Below are 25309 nucleotides of genomic sequence, written 5' to 3' on the forward strand. Positions count from 1 at the left end.
AGTAGCTGTGAGTGACAGGCAGGCTGATGACTGATCCTAGCTGTAGACTACACAGGCGGTGACGTCAGTGACGGTAGTAGCTGTGAGTGACACACGGGGTGATGACTGATCCTAGCTACAGACTACACACACAGTGACGTCAGTGATGGTAGTAGCTGTGAGTGACACGCAGGCTGATGACTGATCCTAGCTACAGACTACACACACAGTGACGTCAGTGACGGTAGTAGCTGTGAGTGACACGCAGGGCTGATGACTTATCCTAGCTACAGACTACACACACGGTGACGTCAGTGACGGTAGTAGCTGCGGCTGTGAGTGACACGCAGGGTGATGACTGATCCTAGCTACAGACTACACACGCGGTGACGTCAGTGACGGTAGTAGCTGTGAGTGACACACAGGGTGATGACTGATCCTAGCTACAGACTACACACACAGTGACGTCAGTGAAGGTAGTAGCTGTGAGTGACACGCAGGCTGATGACTCATCCTAGCTACAGACTACACAAACAGTGACGTCAGTGACGGTAGTAGCTGCGGCTGTGAGTGACACGCAGGGTGATGACTGATCCTAGCTACAGACTACACACGCGGTGACGTCAATGACGGTAGTAGCTGTGAGTGACACGCAGGGTGATGACTGATCCTAGCTACAGACTACACACACAGTGACGTCAGTGACGGTAGTAGCTGTGAGTGACACGCAGGGTGATGACTGATCCTAGCTACAGACTACACACGCGGTGACGTCAGTGACGGTAGTAGCTGTGAGTGACACGCAGGGTGATGACTGATCCTAGCTACAGACTACACAGGCAGTGACGTCAGTGACGGTAGTAGCTGTGAGTGACACGCAGGGTGATGACTGATCCTAGCTACAGACTACAGACTACAAACGGTAGTAGCTGCGGCTGTGAGTGACACACAGGGTGATGACTGATCCTAGCTACAGACTACACACGCGGTGACGTCAGTGACGGTAGTAGCTGTGAGTGACACGCAGGCTGATGACTGATCCTAGCTACAGACTACACACACAGTGACGTCAGTGACGGTAGTAGCTGTGAGTGACACGCAGGGTGATGACTGATCCTAGCTACAGACTACACACACAGTGACGTCAGTGACGGTAGTAGCTGTGGCTGTGAGTGACACGCAGGCTGATGACTGATCCTAGCTACAGACTACACACACAGTGACGTCAGTGACGGTAGTAGCTGTGAGTGACACGCAGGGTGATGACTGATCCTAGCTACAGACTACACACACAGTGACGTCAGTGATGGTAGTAGCTGTGAGTGACACGCAGGGTGATGACTGATCCTAGCTACAGACTACACACACAGTGACGTCAGTGACGGTAGTAGCTGTGAGTGACACGCAGGCTGATGACTGATCCTAGCTACAGACTACACACACAGTGACGTCAGTGACGGTAGTAGCTGTGAGTGACACACAGGGTGATGACTGATCCTAGCTACAGACTACACACGTGGTGACGTCAGTGATGGTAGTAGCTGTGAGTGACGCGCAGGGTGATGACTGATCCTAGCTACAGACTACACACGTGGTGACGTCAGTGACGGTAGTAGCTGTGAGTGACACACAGGGTGATGACTGATCCTAGCTACAGACTACACATACAGTGACGTCAGTGATGGTAGTAGCTGTGAGTGACACACAGGGTGATGACTGATCCTAGCTACAGACTACACACACAGTGACGTCAGTGACGGTAGTAGCTGTGAGTGACACGCAGGGTGATGACTGATCCTAGCTATAGACTACACACACAGTGACGTCAGTAGCTGCAGCTGTGAGTGACACGCAGGCTGATGACTGATCCTAGCTACAGACTACACACACAGTGACGTCAGTGAAGGTAGTAGCTGTGAGTGACACACAGGCTGATGACTGATCCTAGCTACAGACTACACACGCAGTGACGTCAGTGACGGTAGTAGCTGTGAGTGACACGCAGGGTGATGACTGATCCTAGCTACAGACTACACACGCGGTGACGTCAGTGAAGGTAGTAGCTGTGAGTGACACACAGGGTGATGACTGATCCTAGCTACAGACTACACACACAGTGACGTCAGTGATGGTAGTAGCTGTGAGTGACACGCAGGGTGATGACCGATCCTAGCTACAGACTACACACACAGTGACGTCAGTGACGGTAGTAGCTGCGGCTGTGAGTGACACGCAGGCTGATGACTGATCCTAGCTACAGACTACACACGCTGTGACGTCAGTGACGGTAGTAGCTGTGAGTGACACGCAGGGTGATGACTGATCCTAGCTACAGACTACACACGCAGTGACGTCAGTGAAGGTAGTAGCTGTGAGTGACACACAGGGTGATGACTGATCCTAGCTACAGACTACACACACAGTGACGTCAGTGACGGTAGTAGCTGAGTGACACGCAGGGTGATGACTGATCCTAGCTACAGGCTACAGACGCGGTGACGTCAGTGATGGTAGTAGCTGTGAGTGACACGCAGGCTGATGACTGATCCTAGCTACAGACTACACACGCGGTGACGTCAGTGACGGTAGTAGCTGCAGCTGTGAGTGACACGCAGGGTGATGACTGATCCTAGCTACAGACTACACACGCAGTGACATCAGTGACGGTAGTAGCTGTGAGTGACACGCAGGGTGATGACTCATCCTAGCTACAGACTACACACACAGTGACGTCAGTGACGGTAGTAGCTGTGAGTGACACACAGGCTGATGACTGATCCTAGCTACAGACTACACACGCTGTGACGTCAGTGACGGTAGAAGCTGTGAGTGACACACAGGGTGATGACTGATCCTAGCTACAGACTACACACACAGTGACGTCAGTGACGGTAGTAGCTGTGAGTGACACGCAGGGCTGATGACTCATCCTAGCTACAGACTACACACACAGTGACGTCAGTGATGGTAGTAGCTGTGAGTGACAGGCAGGGTGATGACTGATCCTAGCTACAGACTACACACGCAGTGACGTCAGTGACGGTAGTAGCTGTGAGTGACGCGCAGGCTGATGACTGATCCTAGCTACAGACTACACACACGGTGACGTCAGTGACGGTAGTAGCTGTGAGTGACAGGCAGGCTGATGACTGATCCTAGCTACAGACTACACACACAGTGACGTAAGTGACGGCAGTAGCTGTGAGTGACACACAGGGTGATGACTCATCCTAGCTACAGACTACAGATGCCAGTAGCTGCGGCTGTGAGTGACACGCAGGGTGATGACTGATCCTAGCTACAGACTACACACGCGGTGACGTCAGTGACGGTAGTAGCTGCGGCTGTGAGTGACACACAGGGTGATGACTGATCCTAGCTACAGAGTACAGACTACAGATGCCAGTAGCTGCGGCTGTGAGTGACACGCAGGGTGATGACTGATCCTAGCTATAGACTACACACACAGTGACGTCAGTGACGCTAGTAGCTGCGGCTGTGAGTGACACACAGGGTGATGACTGATCCTAGCTACAGACTACAGATGGCAGTAGCTGCGGCTGTGAGTGACACGCAGGCTGATGACTCATCCTAGCTACAGACTTACACACGCGGTGACGTCACTGACGGCAGTAGCTGTGAGTGACGTGCAGGGCTGATGACTCATCCTAGCGACTGACCGGGCGTCAGGGGGTCCTCGATGTGGAGCGGCGATGGCCGGAAGGCGCCAGGCCCCGCCCGCGCGCCACCCTTGCCCACGTAGCGCCCGCCGGCCCCCCTCCGCGCTCCCGCCGAGCCCCCCACTCGGATGCCAGCCGCCCCGTAGTTGAACTGCCGCCCGTACAGCTCCAGGAACTCGAGCAGCAGGACCCCGAGGTTCACCGACGGGGCAGCCCCCTCCGACCGCGGGTGAAGCTGAGACGGCGGGCATCCACCGGGGAGGGAGGGGGAGGCGGAGGGAGACGGAGAGATTGTAGAGAGGTCGGTGGGTGGGTGGGTTGGTGGGTAGGTGGGTGGGTAGGTGGGTGGGTGGGTGGGTGGGTGGTTGGGTAGGTAGGTAGGTAGGTGGGTGGTTTGGTGGGTGGGTCGGTAGGTGGGTGGTTGGGTGGGTGGTTGGGTGGGTGGGTGGTTGGGTGGGTGGGTGGGTAGGTAGGTGGTTGGGTGGGTGCGTGGGTGGTTTGGTGGGTAGGTAGGTGGGTGGTTTGGTGGGTGGGTCGATGGGTGGGTGGGTCGATAGGTGGGTGGGTCGGTAGGTGGGTGGTTGGTTGGGTGGGTAGGTAGGTGGATGGGTGGTTTGGTGGGTGGGTGGTTGGGTGGGTGGTTGGGTGGGTAGGTGGGTGGTTTGGTGGGTGGGTCGGTAGGTAGGTCGGTAGGTGGGTGGGTGGGTGGTTGGGTGGGTGGACGGAGAGAGTTTCTCTCTCCCTGCGTCTCCACGTCCCCAGGTGCCAGTGTCCACGTATCTCTCTCAGCGTGTCCCCGTGTCTCAGTATCTCTCTCAGCGTGTCCCGCGTCCCCGTGTCTCAGTATCTCTCCCCGTGTCTCAGTGTCTCTACCAGTGTCCCTGTGTCTCAGTATCTCTCCCCGTGTCTCAGTATCTCTCCCCGTGTCCCCGTGTCTCAGTATCTCTCCCCGTGTCCCCGTGTCTCAGTATCTCTCCACGTGTCTGAGTGTCTCTCCCCGTGTCCCCGTATCCCCGTCTCTCCCCCCGTATCCCCGTCTCTCTCCCCGCGTCCCCACGTCTCAGTATCCCTTCCCCGTGACCCCGTGTCCCCGTCTCTCGCCGCGTCTCAGTATCTCTCCCCGTGACCAGTATCTCTCCCCGTGTCCCCGTGTCTCCGTCTCTCCCCGTGTCTCCGTCTCTCCACGCATCTCAGTATCCCTCCCCGTATCCCCGCCTCTCCCCGTGCCCCCCATGTCTCCGTCTCTCCCTGTGTCTCCGTCTCTCCCCGTGTCCCCGTCTCTCCCCGTGTCCCCGTGTCTCCGTCTCTCCCCGCGTCTCAGTATCCCCTTCCCCGTGCCCCGCGTGTCTCCGTCTCTCCCCGTGTCTCCGTCTCTCCCCGTGTCCCCGTCTCTCCCCGTGTCCCCGTGTCTCCGTCTCTCCCCGCGTCTCAGTATCCCCTTCCCCGTGCCCCCCGTGTCCCCGTCTCTCCCCCGTGCCCGCCCGCGTCCCCGCGCCTGCCTGCAGGAAGCTGACGGTCATGAGCGTGAGGCAGTATGAGGAGACGCCTCCCGTGAAGGCCTCGTTGAGCTCCCGCTGCTGCAGGAACTGCTTCAGCACCAGCACGAGGTACGGCAGGGCCGGGAACGCCTGCGGGAGGGACACAGCCATCGTCTGTCCGCTGCTGGATGAGGCCGCCGCAAGACGCCTACACCTCCGCATGGTCTCTGCAAAATAAAATGACTTCAGGCCCGGTGGGAGGCCTAGCGTAGTTTTTTTTAAGGCCTAGCGGAGGCCTAGCGGATGCCTACTGAGGGTCTATCGGAGACTTGGCGAAGGCCTAGTCGAGGCCTAGTGAAGATCTAGTGGAGACCTAGTGGAGGACCAGTCAAGGCCTAGTGGGGGCCTAGTGAAGGCTCTGGTGGCCTCGCGAGGGTCATAGTGAGGGTCTAGTGAAGAGGCCTCGTGAGGGTGAGGTGAAGGCCAATTAGAAGCCTACTTTTGGTCTAGGAGGCCCAGTGAATGCCTAGTGGAGGCCTAGTGAAGGCTCTGGTGGCCTCGCGAGGGTCATAGTGAGGGTCTAGTGAAGAGGCCTCGTGAGGGTGAGGTGAAGGCCAATTAGAAGCCCAGTGAAGGTCTAAGAGTCCCAGTGAAGGCCTAGTGGAGCACTAGTAGAGGACTAGTGGAGGCCTAGTAGAGGCCTAGTGGAGGCCCAGTGGACGCCCAGTGGAGGCCCAGTGGAGGCCCAGTGGAGGCCTAGTGGAGGCCTAGTTGAGGCCTAGTGGAGGCCTAGTTGAGGCCCAGTGAAGGCTCAGTGCAGGCCCAGTGCAGGCCGAGCGAGGGTCTCGTGGAGGCCTACTTAAGGCTCTGGTGGCCTCGTGAGAGTCATGGTGAGGCTCTAATGGACGCCTAGTAGAGGCCTAGTGGAGGCCTAGTGGAGGCTCAGTGCAGGCCCAGTGAAGGCCTCGCGAAGGGGCCTCGCGGAAGAGGCCGTCACCTGCATGAACGAGCGGGTGAGTTCCGCCGAGCGAATGCCGTTCTCCATGTTGAAGCTGATGTCCACCTTCACGTCTGAGCGAGCGTCCATTATCTTGATGATCGGCACCTGCGGCACGCCGACGACACACGTGTCAGACCTGGTGCTGTCCGCGACTCTCCCGATTCCCCTCGCCTCTGTGCAACTCCCCCCGCATCAGCCTCGGTCCCCGTTGAGTCTCTACCTCAAGAGTCCCCGTGAGTCTCTACTCCCACAAGTCCCCGCGAGTCTCTGCTTCGTGAGTCTCTACCCCGCGAGTCTCTCCCCGTGAGACTCTAGACCACGAGTCTCCGTGAGTCTCTCCCTGCGAGTCTCTCCCTGTGAGTCCCTACACCACGAGTCTCCGTGAGTCTCTCCCTGTGAGACTCTCCCTGTGAGTCTCTACACCACGAGTCTCCGTGAGTCTCTCCCCGTGAGTCTCTCCCTGTGAGTCTCTCCCTGTGAGTCTCTCCCTGTGAGTCCCTACACCACGAGTCTCCGTGAGTCTCTCCCTGTGAGTCTCTACACCACGAGTCTCCGTGAGCCTCTCCCTGTGAGTCTCTACACCACGAGTCTCCGTGAGTCTCTCCCTGTGAGTCTCTACACCACGAGTCTCCGTGAGTCTCTCCCTGCGAGTCTCTCCCTGCGAGTCTCTCCCTGTGAGTCTCTACACCACAAGTCTCCGCGAGTCTCTCCTCGTGAGTCTCTCCCTGTGAGTCCCTACACCACGAGTCTCTCCCCGTGAGTCTCTCCCCGCGAGTCTCTCCCCGCGAGTCTCACCGTGGCTCTAGCGAGGACTCGCACTGAGCCCTGTGCAGCGACAACGTGAGTCTCTCCCTGTGAGTCTCTCCCTGTGAGTCTCTCCATTTGAGTCTCTACACCACGAGTCTCCGTGAGTCTCTCTCTGTGAGTCACTCCCTGTGAGTCTCTCCCCGTGAGTCTCTCCCTGTGAGTCTCCGTGAGTCCCTCCCTGTGAGACTCTCCCTGTGAGTCCCTACACCACGAGTCTCCGTGAGGCTCTCCCTGCGAGTCTCTACACCACGAGTCTCTCCCTGTGAGTCCCTACACCACGCGTCTCTCCCTGTGAGTCTCTACACCACGAGTCTCCGTGAGTCTCTCCCTGTGAGTCCCTACACCACGAGTCTCTGTGAGTCTCTCCCTGTGAGTCTCTCCCTGTGAGTCTCTACACGAGTCTCCGTGAGTCTCTCCCTGCGAGTCTCTACACCACGAGTCTCTCCCTGTGAGTCTCTACACCACGAGTCTCCGTGATCCTCTCCATGTGAGTCCCTACACGAGTCTCCGCTAGTCTCTCCCTGTGAGTCTCTCCCTGTGAGTCCCTACACCACGAGACTCCGTGAGTCTCTCCCCGTGAGTCTCACCGTGGCTCTATCGAGGACTCGCACTGAGCCCTGTGCAGCGACTCCGTGAGTCTCTCCCTGTGAGTCTTTCCCTGCGAGTCTCCGTGAGTCTCTCCCTGTGAGTCTCTCCCTGTGAGTCCCTCCCTGTGAGTCCCTACACCACGAGTCTCCGTGAGTCTCTCCCCGTGAGTCTCTCCCTGTGAGTCGCTCCCTGTGAGTCTCCGTGAGGCTCTCCCTGTGAGTCTCTCCCTGTGAGTCCCTACACCACGACTCTCTCCCTGTGAGTCTCTACACCACAGGTCTCCGTGAGTCTCTCCTCGCGAGTATCTCCCCGTGAGTCTCTCCCCGCGAGTCTCTCCCCGTGAGACTCACCGTGGCTCTATCGAGGACTCGCACTGAGCCCTGTGCAGCGACTCCGTGAGTCTCGAGCTCCTCGGCCAACGTCCAGAGGGGCAGCGCGTCCCAGCGGCCAAACACCACCACGTCGATGTCGCTAGCACAACCACAACAACCACCACAACAACAACAACCACAACAACAACAACCACAGCAACAACAACCACCACCACAACAACAACAACCACAACAACAACAATCACCAACGCAACTAGGACCACTACAAACACCACCACGTCGTTGTCGCTAGCACAACCACAACAACCACAACAACAACCACAACAACCACAACAACAACAACAATCACCACAACCACCACCACAACAACCACAACAACAATCACCACAACCACAACAACAATCACCCCCGCAACTACGGCCACTACAATCACCAACACGTCGATGTCGCTAGCACAACCACCACCACAACAACCACAACAACAACAATCACCACAACAACAATCACCTCCGCAACTACGGCCACTACAAACACCAACAAATCGATGTCGCAAGCACAACCACCACAACAACAACCACAACAACAATCACCACAACCACAACAACAATCACCACAACCACCACAACAACAACAACCACAACAACAACTACGACCACTACAAACACCACCGCGTCGATGTCGCTAGCACAACCACCACAACAACAACAACCACAACAACAACAACTACGACCACTACAAACACCACCGCGTCGATGTTGCTACCACAACCATCGCAACCACAACAACCACAACCACAACAATCACCACCACAATTACCAACACAATCACCACCACATCGATGACGCTACCACAACCACCACAACCACAACAATCACCAACGCAACTACGACCACTACAAACACCACCAGGTCGATGTCGCTAGCACAACCACCACAACCACCACAACCACAACAATCACCAACGCAACTACGACCACTGAAAACACCACCGCGTCGATGTCGTTAGCACAACAACCACAACAACCACAACTACGACCACTACAAACACCACCGCGTCGATGTCGCTAGCACAACAACCACAACCACAACAACCACAACAACTACGACCACTACAAACACCACCGCGTCGATGACGCTACCACAACCGCCACAACCACAATCACGACAACCATAATCACCACCACCACCACAATCACTACCACAAGCACAACCACCACAAGCACGACCACATCGGATATCACTACAACCACCCTCAACCACACTACTGCACTACCACCAACATCACCACCATCGCACCTGGTGGGGAGGTAGAGTCCGGTGCTGAAGCTCCCAAAAACCTTGACCTGCAGAGACGCACGCAGCACACGACGAAGACAAAGATCACGGTGACCCTCACGAGGCCGCCAGAGCCTTCACTAGGCCTCCACTAGACCCTCACGAGGCCATCCAGAGCCTTCACTAGGCCTCAACTAGGCCTCCACTAGACCCTCACGAGGCCATCCAGAGCCTTCACTAGGCCTCAACTAGGCCTCCACTAGACCCTCACTATAACACTCCCGAGACCATCCAGAGCCTTCACTAGGCCTCCACTAGGCCTCCACTAGACGCTCACAATAACACTCACGAGGCCATCCAGAGCCTTCACTAGGCCTCAACCAGGCCTCCACTAGACCCTCACTATAACACTCACGAGGCCGCCAGAGCCTTCACTTGGCCTCCACTAGGCCTCCACTAGACCCTCACGAGGCCATCCAGAGCCTTCACTAGGCCTCAACTAGGCCTCCACTAGACCCTCACTATAACACTCACGAGGCCATCCAGAGCCTTCACTAGGCCTCAACTAGGCCTCCACTAGACCCTCACTATAACACTCACGAGACCATCCAGAGCCTTCACTAGGCCTCCACTAGACCCTCACAATAACACTCACGAGGCCATCCAGAGCCTTCACTAGGCCTCAACTAGGCCTCCACTAGACCCTCACGAGGCCATCCAGAGCCTTCACTAGGCCTCAACTAGGCCTCCACTAGACCCTCACTATAACACTCCCGAGACCATCCAGAGCCTTCACTAGGCCTCCACTAGGCCTCCACTAGACGCTCACAATAACACTCACGAGGCCATCCAGAGCCTTCACTAGGCCTCAACCAGGCCTCCACTAGACCCTCACTATAACACTCACGAGGCCGCCAGAGCCTTCACTTGGCCTCCACTAGGCCTCCACTAGACCCTCACGAGGCCATCCAGAGCCTTCACTAGGCCTCAACTAGGCCTCCACTAGACCCTCACTATAACACTCACGAGGCCATCCAGAGCCTTCACTAGGCCTCAACTAGGCCTCCACTAGACCCTCACTATAACACTCACGAGACCATCCAGAGCCTTCACTAGGCCTCCACTAGACCCTCACAATAACACTCACGAGGCCATCCAGAGCCTTCACTAGGCCTCAACTAGGCCTCCACTAGACCCTCACGAGGCCATCCAGAGCCTTCACTAGGCCTCAACTAGGCCTCCACTAGACCCTCACTATAAAACTCACGAGGCCGTCCAGAGCCTTCACTAGGCCTCAACTAGGCCTCCACTAGACCCTCACTATAACACTCACGAGGCCATCTAGAGCCTTCGCTAGGCCTCAACTAGGCCTCCACTAGACCCTCACTATAACACTCACGAGGCCGTCCAGAGCCTTCACTAGGCCTCAACTAAGCCTCCACTAGACCCTCACTATAACACTCACGAGGCCATCCAGAGCCTTCACTAGGCCTCAACTAGGCCTCCACTAGACCCTCACTATAACACTCACGATGCCATCCAGAGCCTTCACTAGGCCTCAACTAGGCCTCCACTAGACCCTCACGAGGCCATCCAGAGCCTTCACTAGGCCTCAACTAGGCCTCCAATAGACCCTCACTATAACACTCACGAGGCCGCCAGAGCCTTCATTAGGCCTCAACTAGGCCTCCACTAGACCCTCACTATAACACTCACGAGGCCGCCAGAGCCTTCACTAGGCCTCAACTAGGCCTCCACTAGACACTCACTATAACACTTACGAGGCCATCCAGAGCCTTCACTAGGCCTCCACTAGACCCTCACTATAACACTCACGAGGCCATCCAGAGCCTTCACTAGGCCTCAACTAGGCCTCCACTAGACCCTCACTATAACACTCACGAGCCCATCCAGAGCCAAGACTAGGCCTCAACTAGGCCTCCACTAGACCCTCACTATAACACTCACGAGGCCGCCAGAGCCTTCACTAGGCCTCAACTAGGCCTCTATTAGGCCTTTATTGGGCCTAAACTAGGTCTCCACCAGACCTCCACAAGGCCTTTATTGGGCCTTTGCAAGGTCTCCACTAGGCCTTCACTAGGCCTTTATTAGACCTCCACTAGGCCTTTATTAGACCTCTACTCGGTGTTCACTTGGCCTTTATTGGGCTTCCACTAGGTCTCCACTAGGCCTTCACTGGACCTTTATTTGGGCCTTCGCTAGGTCTCCACTAGACCTCCACTAGGCCTCCACTAAACCTTCACTAGGCCTTTATTGGGACCTCCACTAGGTCTTTATTGGGCCTCCACTAGGTCTTTATTGAGCCTCCACTAGGTCTCCACTGGGCCTCCACTAGGTCTCCACTAGACCTCCACTAGGCCTTTATTGGGCCTCCACTAGGTCTCCACTGGGCCTCCACTAGCCCTTTATTGGGACCTCCACTAGGTCTTTATTGGGACCTCCACTAGACCTCCACTAGGTCTCCACTAGACCTCCACTAGGTCTCCACTAGGCCTTCACTAGACCTCCACTAGGTCTTTATTGGGCCTCCACTAGGCCTTTATTGGGACCTCCACTAGGTCTCCACTAGACCTCCACTAGGTCTCCACTAGACCTCCACTAGGTCTCCACTAGACCCCCACTAGGCCTTTATTGGGACCTCCACTAGGTCTCCACTAGACCTCCACTAGGCCTTCACTAGACATTTATTAGACCTCCACTAGGCCTTCATTGGGCCTCCACTAGGTCTCCACTAGACCTTCAAAAGACCTGCACTGGGCCTCCTCCACAAAGATCACACCATGCCACGCGCAGCACACGTCAGGGGATTAACACGCACGCGTGTTTTGATGACCCGAACGGTGATGATGGTGGTGGTGATGGTGTTCACCTTGGTGATGGTGGTGGCGGTGATAGTGACAGTCTTCATGGTGGTGATGATTGCGGTGATGTGGATGGTGGTGCTGGTGGTGATAGCGATGGTGGTGATGTTGATGGTGGTGGTGGTGATGATGGTGGTGTTGGCGATGGTGTTCATGGTGGTGGTGATGATGATGGGGAGCGGTAGGGTAGCGGTTAGCTCGCTCGCGCTACGAACCCGGCGGACCCGAGATTCCCGCTCACGGCCAACACCAGTGGCGATTTTATGAACCGGTCTTTAGCCTCCCTTAGGTCGACTCAAATGAGTACCTGGTGCGGTGTGTCAACATCGCCACTGGGGAGACAAAGGCGGCCGGGCGTGGTGCTGGCCACCCACCGCCTCGTGTGGCATCCCGGCCTTCATAGGTACTCGCTAACAGCACTTGCCCCGGACAGTCTGTTAAGGCTACACGGGGGAATTTTTGATGATGATGATGATGGTGGTGGTGATGATAACGATGTTGGTGATGATGGCAATGGTGCTGGAGATAGTGGTGGTGGTGATATTGGTCATGGTGGTGGTGATTGTGGTGATGTTGATGGTGGTGGTGGTGGTGATGGTGGAGCACCGGGTGGCTAAAGCACAGCAGGTTGGCACAGCAGGGGGCACATGTGGTGGTGCATCGGCCACTCAGTCGGTCGACCCGTGGCACCTGCTGGGTCTGCCCCGTGACCTCCTGCCGGCGGGCGTTCGACACTTCACGTGGCCTCAACCTCAACGTGCACCCAGCCTGGCACAGGCGCCGTGGTGACGTCACCGCCGCTTAAGTGACGGTGACGTCGGTTGTTGGTGGTGATGGTGGTGGTGATCGTGGTGGTGGTGGTGATGGGGACCAGTTCAAGTCACCTGGGCTGTGGGCCATAGCTGGAGAACCACGCGACTGATTCGCTTGACGACCCCTGACCTCATCCTCTGCTCCTCAGGGCGCGGCTGCGAATACTCGTAGAAGTCCTGCACCTCCTCGTGCAGACTGGAGACACGGGGACACGGGGACACGGGGTCATGGGGTGTGTGTGGTGTATCGCTGTGTGTGTGGTGTATCGCTGTGTGTGTGGTGTATCGCTGTGTGTATCGCTGTGTGTGGTGTATCACTGTGTGGTGTGGTGTATCGCTATGTGTATCGCTGTGTGTGGTGTATCACTGTGTGTAGTATATCACTATGTGTATCACTATGTGTATCACTGTGTGTATCACTGTGTGTATCACTATGTGTGTGGTGTATCACTGTGTGTATCACTATGTGTGTGGTGTATCACTGTGTGTGTTTGGTGTATCGCTATGTGTATCGCTGTGTGTGGTGTATCACTGTGTGTAGTATATCACTATGTGTATCACTATGTGTATCACTGTGTGTATCACTGTGTGTATCACTATGTGTGTGGTGTATCACTGTGTGTATCACTATGTGTGTGGTGTATCACTGTGTGTATCACTATGTGTGTGGTGTATCGCTATGTCTATCGCTGTGTGTGGTGTATCACTGTGTGTAGTGTATCACTATGTGTATCACTGTGTGTAGTGTATCACTATGTGTATCACTATGTGTGTGGTGTATCACTATGTGTATCACTGTTTGTGGTGTATCACTGTATCACTGTGTGTATCACTGTATCACTGTGTGTATCACTGTGTGTATCACTGTATCACTATGTGTATCACTGTATCACTATGTGGTGTATCACTATGTGGTGTATCACTATGTGGTGTATCACTATGTGGTGTATCACTGTGTGGTGTATCACTATGTGGTGTATCACTGTGTGTATCACTGTGTGTATCACTGTGTGGTGTATCACTATGTGGTGTATCACTATGTGGTGTATCACTATGTGGTGTATCACTGTGTGTATCACTGTGTGGTGTATCACTATGTGGTGTATCACTATGTGGTGTATCACTATGTGTATCACTGTGGTGTATCACTATGTGGTGTATCACTATGTGGTGTATCACTGTATCACTGTGTGGTGTATCACTATGTGGTGTATCACTGTGTGTATCACTGTATCACTGTGTGTATCACTGTGTGGTGTATCACTATGTGTATCACTATGTGTATCACTATGTGGTGTATCACTGTGTGGTGTATCACTGTATCACTGTGTGGTGTATCACTGTATCACTGTGTGGTGTATCACTGTGTGTATCACTGTGTGTATCACTGTATCACTATGTGTATCACTGTATCACTGTGTGGTGTATCACTATGTGTATCACTGTGTGTGGTGTATCACTGTGTGGTGTATCACTGTATCACTATGTGTATCACTGTATCACTGTGTGTGGTGTATCACTGTGTGTATCACTGTGTGTGGTGTATCACTGTGTGGTGTATCACTGTATCACTATGTGTATCACTGTGTGTGGTGTATCACTATGTGTATCACTGTGTGTATCACTATGTGTGGTGTATCACTATGTGTATCACTGTGTGTGGTGTATCACTGTGTGGTGTATCACTGTATCACTATGTGTATCACTATATCACTATGTGTATCACTGTATCACTATGTGTATCACTGTATCACTATGTGTATCACTGTATCACTATGTGGTGTATCACTGTATCACTATGTGGTGTATCACTGTATCACTGTGCGGTGTATCACTGTATCACTGTGCGGTGTATCACTGTATCACTGTGTGTATCACTGTATCACTGTGTGTATCACTGTATCACTATGCGGTGTATCACTGTATCACTATGTGTATCACTGTATCACTATGTGTATCACTGTATCACTGTGTGTATCACTGTATCACTATGTGTATCACTGTATCACTATGTGTATCACTGTATCACTGTGTGGTGTATCACTATGTGTATCACTGTGTGTATCACTATGTGTATCACTGTATCACTATGTGTATCACTGTATCACTGTGTGGTGTATCACTGTATCACTGTGTGGTGTATCACTGTATCACTATGTGTATCACTGTATCACTATGTGTATCACTGTGTGTATCACTGTGTGGTGTATCACTGTGTATCACTGTATCACTGTGGTGTATCACTATGTGTATCACTGTGTGTATCACTATGTGTATCACTGTGTGGTGTATCACTGTGTGGTGTATCACTATGTGTATCACTGTGTGTATCACTGTGTGGTGTATCACTGTATCACTGTGTGTATCACTGTGTGTATCACTGTGTGGTGTATCACTATGTGTATCACTGTGTGTATCACTGTGTGTATCACTGTGTGGTGTATCACTGTATCACTGTGTGTATCACTGTGTGTATCACTGTGTGTATCACTGTATCACTGTGTGTATCACTGTGTGTCTCACTGTATCACTGTGTGTATCACTATGTGTGTGGTGTATCACTATGTGTATCACTGTGTGGTGTATCACTGTGTGTATCACTGTGTGTATCACTGTATCAATGTGTGGTGTATCACTGTGTGGTGTATCACTGTATCACTATGTGTATCACTGTATCACTGTGTGTGGTGTATCACTGTGTGTATCACTGTGTGTGGTTTATCACTGTGTGTATCACTGTATCAATGTGTGGTGTATCACTGTGTGGTGTATCACTGTATCACTATGTGTATCACTGTATCACTGTGTGTATCACTGTGTGTATCACTATGTGTATCACTGTGTATCACTGTATCACCGTGTGGTGTATCACTGTGTGCGGTGTATCGGTCTTTGTGTATCTGCCACGTGCCCGAGCACCCCCTCCGCGTAGGCCCTACGGCACCACGGGGTACCCCCAGGACCCCCCGGCTGAGCCCGGAGCAGCCCCACGTAGCTGGTGTCGCTCGCAGGATCCCGGCCAGGGCCCCTCGATGCGCGGCACCGCCCGGCCACCGCCACCGCTCTGCCACCCCTCCTCTCCTCCTCCTCCACGTCGTCCTCCTCCTCCTCGTCGTCGTCGCCGCTGCCATCGCACTCCAGAGGAACAAAGTCGCGCTGGCGCATTGCTGACGGTGGTGGTGCTGGTGGTGGCTCCCTGGGGGTGGGGGGGGTGGGGGGGGTGGGGGGGGGGTGAGGGTGGTGGGGGGAGTGGGGGGGTGGTGGTGGGGGGGGGGGCGTATATCGGTGTGAGTCTGTGAGTCTGTGTGAGTCTGTGAGTCTCTGTGTGAGTCTATGAGTCTCTGTGTGAGTCTGAGTCTATGAGTCTCTGTGTGAGTCTCTGCGTGAGTCTATGAGTCTCTGTTTGAGTCTCTGTTTGAGTCTATGAGTATCTGTGTGAGTCTCTGAGTCTCTGCGTGAGTCTATGAGTCTCTGTTTGAGTCTCTGTTTGAGTCTATGAGTATCTGTGTGAGTCTGTGAGTCTCTGTTTGAGTCTGTGAGCCTGTGTGAGTCTGTGAGTCTGTGTGAGTCTGTGAGTCTCTGTTTGAGTCTATGAGTCTCTGTGTGAGTCTGAGTCTATGAGTCTCTGTGTGAGTCTCAGAGTCTCTGCGTGAGTCTATGAGTCTCTGTTTGAGTCTCTGTTTGAGTCTATGAGTATCTGTGTGAGTCTGTGAGTCTCTGTTTGAGTCTATGAGTATCTGTGTGAGTCTGTGAGTCTGTGTGAGTCTGTGAGTCTCTGCGTGAGTCTGTGAGTCTCTGTGTGAGTCTGTGAGTCTCTGCGTGAGTCTGTGAGTCTCTGTTTGAGTCTATGAGTATCTGTGTGAGTCTGTGAGTCTATGTGAGTCTGTGAGTCTCTGTTTGAGTCTATGAGTATCTGTGTGAGTCTGTGAGTCTGTGTGAGTCTGTGAGTCTGTGTGAGTCTGTGAGTCTCTGTTTGAGTCTATGAGTCTCTGTGTGAGTCTGAGTCTATGAGTATCTGTGTGAGTCTGTGAGTCTGTGTGAGTCTGTGAGTCTCTGCGTGAGTCTGTGAGTCTCTGTGTAAGTCTGTGAGTCTCTGCGTGAGTCTGTGAGTCTCTGTTTGAGTCTATGAGTATCTGTGTGAGTCTGTGAGTCTGTGTGAGTCTGTGAGTCTCTGTTTGAGTCTATGAGTATCTGTGTGAGTCTGTGTGAGTCTGTGAGTCTGTGAGTCTCTGCGTGAGTCTGTGAGTCTCTGTGTGAGTCTGAGTCTATGAGTCTCTGTGTGAGTCTCTGAGTCTCTGTGTGAGTCTCTGAGTCTCTGTGTGAGTCTCTGTTTGAGTCTATGAGTATCTGTGTGAGTCTCTGTGTGAGACTGAGTCTCTGTGTGAGTCTCTGTTTGAGTCTATGAGTATCTGTGTGAGTCTGTGAGTCTCTATGTGAGTCTATGAGTATCTGTGCGAGTCTGTGTGAGTCTGTGAGTCTCTGCGTGAGTCTGTGAGTCTCTGTTTGAGTCTATGAGTATCTGTGTGAGTCTATGAGTCTGTGTGAGTCTGTGAGTCTCTGTTTGAGTCTATGAGTATCTGTGTGAGTTTGTGAGTCTGTGTGAGTCTGTGAGTCTCTGTTTGAGTCTATGAGTATCTGTGTGAGTCTGTGAGTCTGTGTGAGTCTGTGAGTCTCTGTTTGAGTCTATGAGTATCTGTGTGAGTCTGTGAGTCTGTGTGAGTCTGTGAGTCTCTGCGTGAGTCTGTGAGTCTCTGTGTGAGTCTGAGTCTATGAGTCTCTGTGTGAGTCTCTGAGTCTCTGTGTGAGTCTCTGTGTGAGTCTCTGTGTGTCTGTGAGTCTGTGAGTCTCTGCGTGAGTCTATGAGTCTCTGTGTGAGTCTGTGAGTCTCTGTTTGAGTCTATGAGTATCTGTGTGAGTCTGTGAGTCTGTGTGAGTCTGTGAGTCTCTGCGTGAATCTGAGAGTCTCTGTTTGAGTCTATGAGTATCTGTGTGAGTCTGTGAGTCTCTGTTTGAGTCTATGAGTATCTGTGTGAGTCTATGAGTCTGTGTGAGTCTGTGAGTCTCTGTTTGAGTCTATGAGTATCTGTGTGAGTCTGTGAGTCTGTGTGAGTCTGTGAGTCTCTGCGTGAGTCTGTGAGTCTCTGTGTGAGTCTGAGTCTATGAGTCTCTGTGTGAGTCTCTGAGTCTCTGTGTGAGTCTGAGTCTCTGTGTGAGTCTATGAGTCTCTGAGTCTCTGTGTGAGTCTCTGAGTCTCTGTGTGAGTCTCTGAGTCTCTGTGTGAGTCTCTGAGTCTCAGTGTGAGTCTCTGTGTGAGTCTGAGTGAGTCTCTGTGTGAGTCTCTGAGTCTGTGTGAGTCTCTGAGTGTCTGTGTGAGTCTCTGAGACTCTGTGTGAGTCTCTGAGTCTCTGTGTGAGTCTCTGAGTCTCTGTGTGAGTCTCTGTGTGAGTCTGAGTGAGTCTCTGCGTGAGTCTCTGAGTCTGTGTGAGTCTCTGAGTCTCTGTGTGAGTCTCTGAGTCTCTGTGTGAGTCTTTGTGTGAGTCTGAGTGAGTCTCTGTGTGAGTCTCTGAGTCTCTGTGTGAGTCTCTGTGTGAGTCTGAGTCTGTGAGTCTCTGTGCGAGTCTCTGTGTGAGTCTCTGTGTGAGTCTGAGTCTCTGAGTCTCTGTGTGAGTCTGTGTGAGTCTCTGAGTCTCTGTGTGAGTCTATGAGTCTCTGTGTGAGTTTATGAGTCTCTGAGTCTCTGTGTGAGTCTATGAGTCTCTGTGTGAGTCTATGAGTCTCTGTGTGAGTCTATGAGTCTCTGTGTGAGTCTATGAGTCTCTGAGTCTCTGTGTGAGTCTATGAGTCTCTGAGTCGCTGTGTGAGTCTCTGAGTCTCTGTGTGAGTCTGAGTCTCTGTGTGAGTCTATGAGTCTCTGTGTGAGTCTATGAGTCTCTGAGTCTTTGTGTGAGTCTGAGTGAGTCTCTGTGTGAGTCTCTGAGTCTCTGTGTGAGTCTCTGTGTGAGTCTCTGTGTGAGTCTGAGTCTGTGAGTCTCTGTGCGAGTCTCTGAGGCTCTGTGCGAGTCTGTGAGTCTCTGTGTGAGCCTGTGAGTCTCTGAGTCTCTGTGTGAGTCTCTGAGTCTCTGTGTGAGTCTCTGAGTCTCTGTGTGAGTCTGTGAGTCTCTGTGTGAGTCTGTGAGTCTCTGTGTGAGTCTCTGTATGAGTCTATGAGTCTCTGTGTGAGTCTGTGAGTCTCTGTGCGAGTCTCTGAGTCTCTGTGTGAGTCTCTGTGCGAGGCTCTGTGTGAGTCTCTGAGTCTCTGTGTGAGTCTGAGTCTCTGAGTCTCTGTGTGAGTCTATGAGTCTCTGAGTCTCTGTGTGAGTCTGAGTCTCTGTGTGAGTCTATGAGTCGCTGAGTCTCTGTGTGAGTCTATGAGTCTCTGAGTCTCTGTGTGAGTCTATGAGTCTCTGAGTCTTTGTGTGAGTCTGAGTGAGTCTCTGTGTGAGTCTCTGTGTGAGTCTCTGTGTGAGTCTATGAGTCTCTGTGTGAGTCTATGAGTCTCTGTGTGAGTCTGAGTCTCTGTGTGAGTCTCTGAGTTTCTGTGTGAGTCTTTGTGTGCGTCTGAGTGAGTCTCTGTGTGAGTCTCTGAGTCTCTGTGTGAGTCTTTGTGTGAGTCTGAGTGAGTCTCTGAGTCTCTGTGTGAGTCTCTGTGTGAGTCTCTGTGTGAGTCTCTGAGTCTCTATGTGAGTCTCTGTGTGAGTCTCTGTGTGAGTCTCTGTGTGAGTCTGTGAGTCTCTGTGCGAGTCTCTGTGTGAGTCTCAGTGTCTCTGTGTGAGTCTCTGTGTGAGTCTGTGAGTCTCTGTGTGAGTCTCTGTGTGAGTCTGAGTCTGTGAGTCTCTGTGTGAGTCTCTATGTGAGTCTGAGTCTCTGAGTCTCTGTGTGAGTCTCTGAGTCTCTGTGTGAGTCTTTGTGTGAGTCTGAGTGAGTCTCTGAGTCTCTGTGTGAGTCTCTGTGTGAGTCTCTGTGTGAGTCTCTGAGTCTCTATGTGAGTCTCTGTGTGAGTCTCTGTGCGAGTCTCTGTGTGAGTCTCTGAGTCTCTGTGTGAGTCTCTGTGTGAGTCTCTGAGTCTCTGTGTGAGTCTCTATGTGAGTCTGAGTCTGTGAGTCTCTGTGTGAGTCTCTATGTGAGTCTGAGTCTGTGAGTCTCTGTGCGAGTCTGAGTGAGTCTCTGTGTGAGTCTCTGTGTGAGTCTGAGTCTCTGTGTGAGTCTCTGTGTGAGTCTGAGTCTGTGAGTCTCTGTGTGAGTCTCTGTGTGAGTCTGAGTCTCTGAGTCTCTGTGTGAGTCTCTATGTGAGTCTGAGTCTGTGAGTCTCTGTGTGAGTCTCTGTGTGAGTCTATGAGTCTCTGAGTCTCTGTGTGAGTCTGAGTGAGTCTCTGTGTGAGTCTCTGTGTGAGTCTCTGTGTGAGTCTGAGTCTGTGAGTCTCTGTGTGAGTCTATGAGTCTGTGAGTCTCTGTGTGAGTCTCTATGTGAGTCTGAGTCTGTGAGTCTCTGTGTGAGTCTGAGTCTCTGTGTGAGTCTGTGTGAGTCTCTGTGTGAGTCTATGAGTCTCTGTGTGAGTCTGAGTCTCTGTGTGAGTCTCTATGTGAGTCTGAGTCTGTGAGTCTCTGTGCGAGTCTCTGTGCGAGTCTCTGTGTGAGTCTGAGTCTGTGAGTCTCTGTGTGAGTCTCTGTGTGAGTCTGAGTCTGTGAGTCTCTGTGAGTCTTTGTGTGAGTCTGAGTGAGTCTCTGTGTGAGTCTCTGTGTGAGTCTCTGAGTCTCTGTGTGAGTCTCTGTGTGAGTCTGAGTGAGTCTCTGTGTGAGTCTATGAGTCTGTGAGTCTCTGTGTGAGTCTCTATGTGAGTCTGAGTCTGTGAGTCTCTGTGCGAGTCTCTGTGTGAGTCTGAGTGAGTCTCTGTGTGAGTCTCTGAGTCTCTGTGTGAGTCTGAGTCTGTGAGTCTCTGTGTGAGTCTCTATGTGAGTCTGAGTCTGTGAGTCTCTGTGTGAGTCTCTGAGTCTCTGTGTGAGTCTCTGTGTGAGTCTCTGAGTCTCTGTGTGAGTCTCTATGTGAGTCTGAGTCTGTGAGTCTCTGTGCGAGTCTCTGTGTGAGTCTCTGAGTCTCTGTGTGAGTCTCTATGTGAGTCTGAGTCTGTGAGTCTCTGTGTGAGTCTCTGTGTGAGTCTGAGTCTCTGTGTGAGTCTCTGTGTGAGTCTGAGTCTGTGAGTCTCTGTGTGAGTCTATGAGTCTGTGAGTCTCTGTGTGAGTCTCTGTGTGAGTCTATGAGTCTGTGAGTCTCTGTGTGAGTCTCTATGTGAGTCTGAGAGTCTCTGTGTGAGTCTCTATGTGAGTCTCTGAGTCTCTGTGTGAGTCTCTATGTGAGTCTGAGTCTGTGAGTCTCTGTGCGAGTCTCTGTGTGAGTCTGAGTGAGTCTCTGTGTGAGTCTCTATGTGAGTCTGAGTCTGTGAGTCTCTGTGTGAGTCTCTGTGTGAGTCTCTGTGTGAGTCTTTGTGTGAGTCTGAGTGAGTCTCTGTGTGAGTCTCTGAGTCTCTGTGTGAGTCTCTGAGTCTCTGTGTGAGTCTCTGTGTGAGTCTGAGTCTGTGAGTCTCTGTGTGAGTCTATGAGTCTGTGAGTCTCTGTGTGAGTCTCTGTGTGAGTCTGAGTGAGTCTCTGTGTGAGTCTATGAGTCTGTGAGTCTCTGTGTGAGTCTCTGAGTCTCTGTGTGAGTCTCTGTGTGAGTCTGAGTCTGTGAGTCTCTGTGCGAGTCGGTCACTGTACTCACCGCGTCCCCCACGTGCGCTGTTCTCCGCGCGTACAGTCCCTGCACTGTCCCGCACTGTCCATGTGCTCCAGGCCCCGCCCCCAATGGGGGTCGCCGCCCCCCCCTTCTTGCCCCTCCTCGCGCGCGCCGACGGCCCCGCCTATTTTCACCTTTCGCCCAATCAGCGCGGGGCGCCCACGACGCATCAAGTCTCCGTTTCATATTCTCAGCTCTTTCGGTAAAGTCACCACGTTGAAGGGAAACAATAAAATAATAATAAAAAATATATATAAAACAATAAAAACAATTCTCACGGCGTTTCGACCATAACACAAACGGTCGTCATCAGGTGTGTCGGTTTGCATAAATGTATTTATTTTTAAACGGTGTATTTATTTATTTATAAATAAAAAAAACGTCAGCGCCACGCGCAGCGATTTGGCAGTTTGTTTAGAAGGACGAGTCCATCTATGTTCTGAAAAGAGGAGCGGGGGAGACGAAACATTAATGCACGCTGTCTGAAAGCCACCGTAAGCGTGAACAATCATATTCTCAGCTCTTTCGGTAAAGTCACGTTGAAGGGAAACAATAAAATAATAATAAAATATATATAAAACAATTTAAAAAAATATCTCACAACGTTTCGACCTTAACACAAACGGTCGTCATCAGGTGTGGTGGTTCGCATTTATTTATTTATTTTTTGAACGGTGTATTTATTTTAAAAAACCGTCAGCGCCACGCGCAGCGATTTGGCAGTTTGTTTCGAAGGACGAGTCCATCTATGTTCTGAAAAGAGGAGGGGGGGAGACGAAACATTAATGCATGCTGTCTGAAAGCCACCGTAAGCGTGAACAATCATATTCTCAGCTTTTTCGGTAAAGTCACGTTGAAGGGAAACAATAAAATAATAAAATATATAAAACAATAAAAAATTCTCACGACGTTTCGACCATAACACAAACGGTCGTCATCAGGTGTGTCGGTTTGCATAAAGTTATTTATTTTTAAACGATGCATTTATTTATTTATTAAAAACCGTCAGCGCCACGCTCAGCGATTTGGCAATTTGTTTAGAAGGACTAGTCCATCTATGTTCTGAAAAGAGGAGGGGGGGAGACGAAAAATTAATGCATGCTGTCTGAAAGCCACCGTAAGCGTGAATAATCAATTAAGACCTGACATGGTTTATCAAATCCTTCCAATGATTACTAAGCCAGAATCCATCTTCTCGGTTGAAATTGTCTCTGTGCTTGTATACGTGGATCGCCTCATGAACGAATCTCTCATGGTAGCCAGATGGCTTACAAAGAACCTCTGTCTTGGAGAAGTCAATGTCATGTGAGCATACTGAATTATAACAGTGATCTGCCACGGCCGAGGTGTTGGTCCTACCCTGTTTAAGGTCTGCTTTGTGTTCACGAATGCGGTCCGAGACATGGCGTTTGGTTTCTCCAATGTAACTACTACCACAGAGGCAACTTAGTTTGTAGACGCCATTGGAGAAACCAAACGCCATGTCTCGGACCGCATTCGTGAACACAAAGCAGACCTTAAATACGGTAGGACCAACACCTCGGCCGTGGCAGATCATTGTTATAATTCAGTAGGCTCACATGACATTGACTTCTCCAAGACAGAGGTTCTTTGTAAGCCATCTGGCTACCATGAGAGATTCGTTCATGAGGCTATCCAAATATACAAGCACAGAGACAATTTCAACCGAGAAGATGGATTCTGGCTTAGCAATCATTGGAAGGATTTGATAAACCATTTCAGGTCTTAATTGATTGTTCACGCTTACGGTGGCTTTCAGACAGCATGCATTAATTTTTCGTCTCCCCCCCTCCTCTTTTCAGAACATAGATGGACTAGTCCTTCTAAACAAACTGCCAAATCGCTGCGCGTGGCGCTGACGTTTTAAAATAAATAACTAAATACACCGTTTAAAAATAAATAAATTAATGCAAACCGACACACCTGATGACGACCGTTTGTGTTATGGTCAAAACGTCGTGAGAATTTTTTTTATTGTTTTATATATTGTATTATTTTATTGTTTCCCTTCAACGTGGTGACTTTACCGAATGAGCTAAGAATATGAATTACTGCAGTCACGAAAGCTTTAAATCAAAATTTAAAAGTCCCCGTTTAGTTTGTTCCCATCGGCCAATCAGGCGCAGGGGGTGGGTATGTGGTGACGTCACGCGGCGAGTGCAGTGGGGGTGACGTCTGTGGACGCGAGGCCGCCATCTTACCTAGGGAGACTCACAGCCTATGGGCGTCTCTGTGTGTGAGCCTATGGGACTATGAGTCTCTGTGTGAGCCTATGAGTCTCTGTGTGAGCCTATGAGTCTCTGTGTGTGTATCTGTGGGACTATGGGTCTCTGTGTGAGCTTATGAGTCTCTGTGTGTGAGCCTGTGGGACTATGGGTCTTTGAGCCTGTTAGTCCCTGTGTGAGTCTATAGTCTCTGCGTGAGCCTATGAGTCTCTGTGTGAGTCTATAGGTCTCTGTGTGTGAGCCTGTGTGAGTCTAAAAGTCTCCGTGGGAGCCTGAGTCTGTGCGTGAGTCTGTAGGTCTCTGTGTGAGTCTATAGGTCTCTGTGTGAGTCTGTAGGTCTCTGTGTGAGTCTCTGTGTGAGTCTATATGTCTCTTTTTGAGTCTGTAGGTGTCTGTGTGAGTCTGTAGGTGTTTGTGTGAGTCTGTAGGTGTCTGTGTGAGTCTATGAGTCTCTGTGTGAGTCTACAGGTCTCTGTGTGAGCCTGTGTGAGTCTGTAGGTCTCTGTGTGAGTCTATGAGTCTCTGTGTGAGTCTATAGGTCTCTGTGAGACTCTGTGTGAGTCTGTAGGTCTCTGTGTGAGTCTACAGGTCTCTGTGTGAGTCTCTGTGTTAGGCTATAGGTCTCTGTGTGAGCCTGTTAGTCTTTGTGTGAGTCTATAGGTCTCTGTGTGAGTCTGAGTCTATAGGTCTCTGTGTGAGTCTATATGTCTCTGTGTGAGTCTATAGGTCTCTGTGTGTGCCAGTGAGTCTATGAGTATCTGAGTGAGTAGGCTATGAGTCTCTGTGTGAGTGAGTGGTCTATGAGTCTCTGTGTGAGTGAGTAGTCTATGAGTCTCTGTGTGAGTGAGTAGTCTATGAGTTTCTGAGTGAGTGATCACTCTATGAGTCTCTGAGTGAGTGAGTAGTCTATGAGTCTCTGAGTGAGTGAGTAGTCTATGAGTCTCTGTGTGAGTGAGTAGTCTGAGTCTCTGAGTGATTAGTCTATGAGTCTCTGAGTGAGTGAGTAGTCTATGAGTCTCTGAGTGAGTGAGTAGTTTATGAGTCTCTGTGTGAGTGAGTAGTCTGAGTCTCTGAGTGAGTAGTCTATGAATCTCTGAGTGAGTGAGTGGTCTATGAGTCTCTGAGTGAGTAGTCTATGAGTCTCTGAGTGAGTGAGTAGTCTATGAGTCTCTGTGTGAGTGAGTAGTCTATGAGTCTCTGAGTGAGTGAGTAGTCTGAGTCTCTGAGTGAGTAGTCTGAGTCTCTGAGTGAGTAGTATATAAGTCTCTGAGTGAGTAGTCTATGAGTCTCTGAGTGAGTGAGTAGTCTATGAGTCTCTGAGTGAGTAGTCTATGAGTCTCTGAGTGAGTGAGTGGTCTATGAGTCTCTGAGTGAGTAGTCTATGAGTCTCTGAGTGAGTGAGTAGTCTATGAGTCTCTGTGTGAG

At 51.7% G+C, this 25309-nt stretch overlaps 1 protein-coding gene across 1 annotated transcript in view; it reads right to left on the reverse strand.

Moving 5' to 3' along the window:
* LOC116957032 (uncharacterized) overlaps positions 1-21851 on the reverse strand; it is a 39015-nt gene extending 17164 nt beyond the window's left edge. Inside the window, exons 1-8 of the mRNA XM_076055091.1 lie at positions 21624-21851; positions 15744-16028; positions 12905-13028; positions 9160-9206; positions 7883-8003; positions 6135-6242; positions 5159-5287; positions 3660-3894 (exon numbers count right to left, since the gene is read on the reverse strand). Of these exons, the coding sequence (XP_075911206.1) occupies positions 3660-3894; positions 5159-5287; positions 6135-6242; positions 7883-8003; positions 9160-9206; positions 12905-13028; positions 15744-16028; positions 21624-21808 (1234 nt within the window). The 5' untranslated portion in view covers positions 21809-21851. The remainder of the gene's footprint in view (positions 1-3659; positions 3895-5158; positions 5288-6134; positions 6243-7882; positions 8004-9159; positions 9207-12904; positions 13029-15743; positions 16029-21623) is intronic.
* Positions 21852-25309: the final 3458 nt, after the last annotated feature.

The sequence above is a fragment of the Petromyzon marinus genome, chromosome 69 (genome assembly GCF_048934315.1).
Source record: "Petromyzon marinus isolate PM22_M1 ecotype Great Lakes invasive population chromosome 69, UKy_Petmar_22M1.pri1.0, whole genome shotgun sequence".
NCBI lineage: Eukaryota > Metazoa > Chordata > Hyperoartia > Petromyzontiformes > Petromyzontidae > Petromyzon > Petromyzon marinus.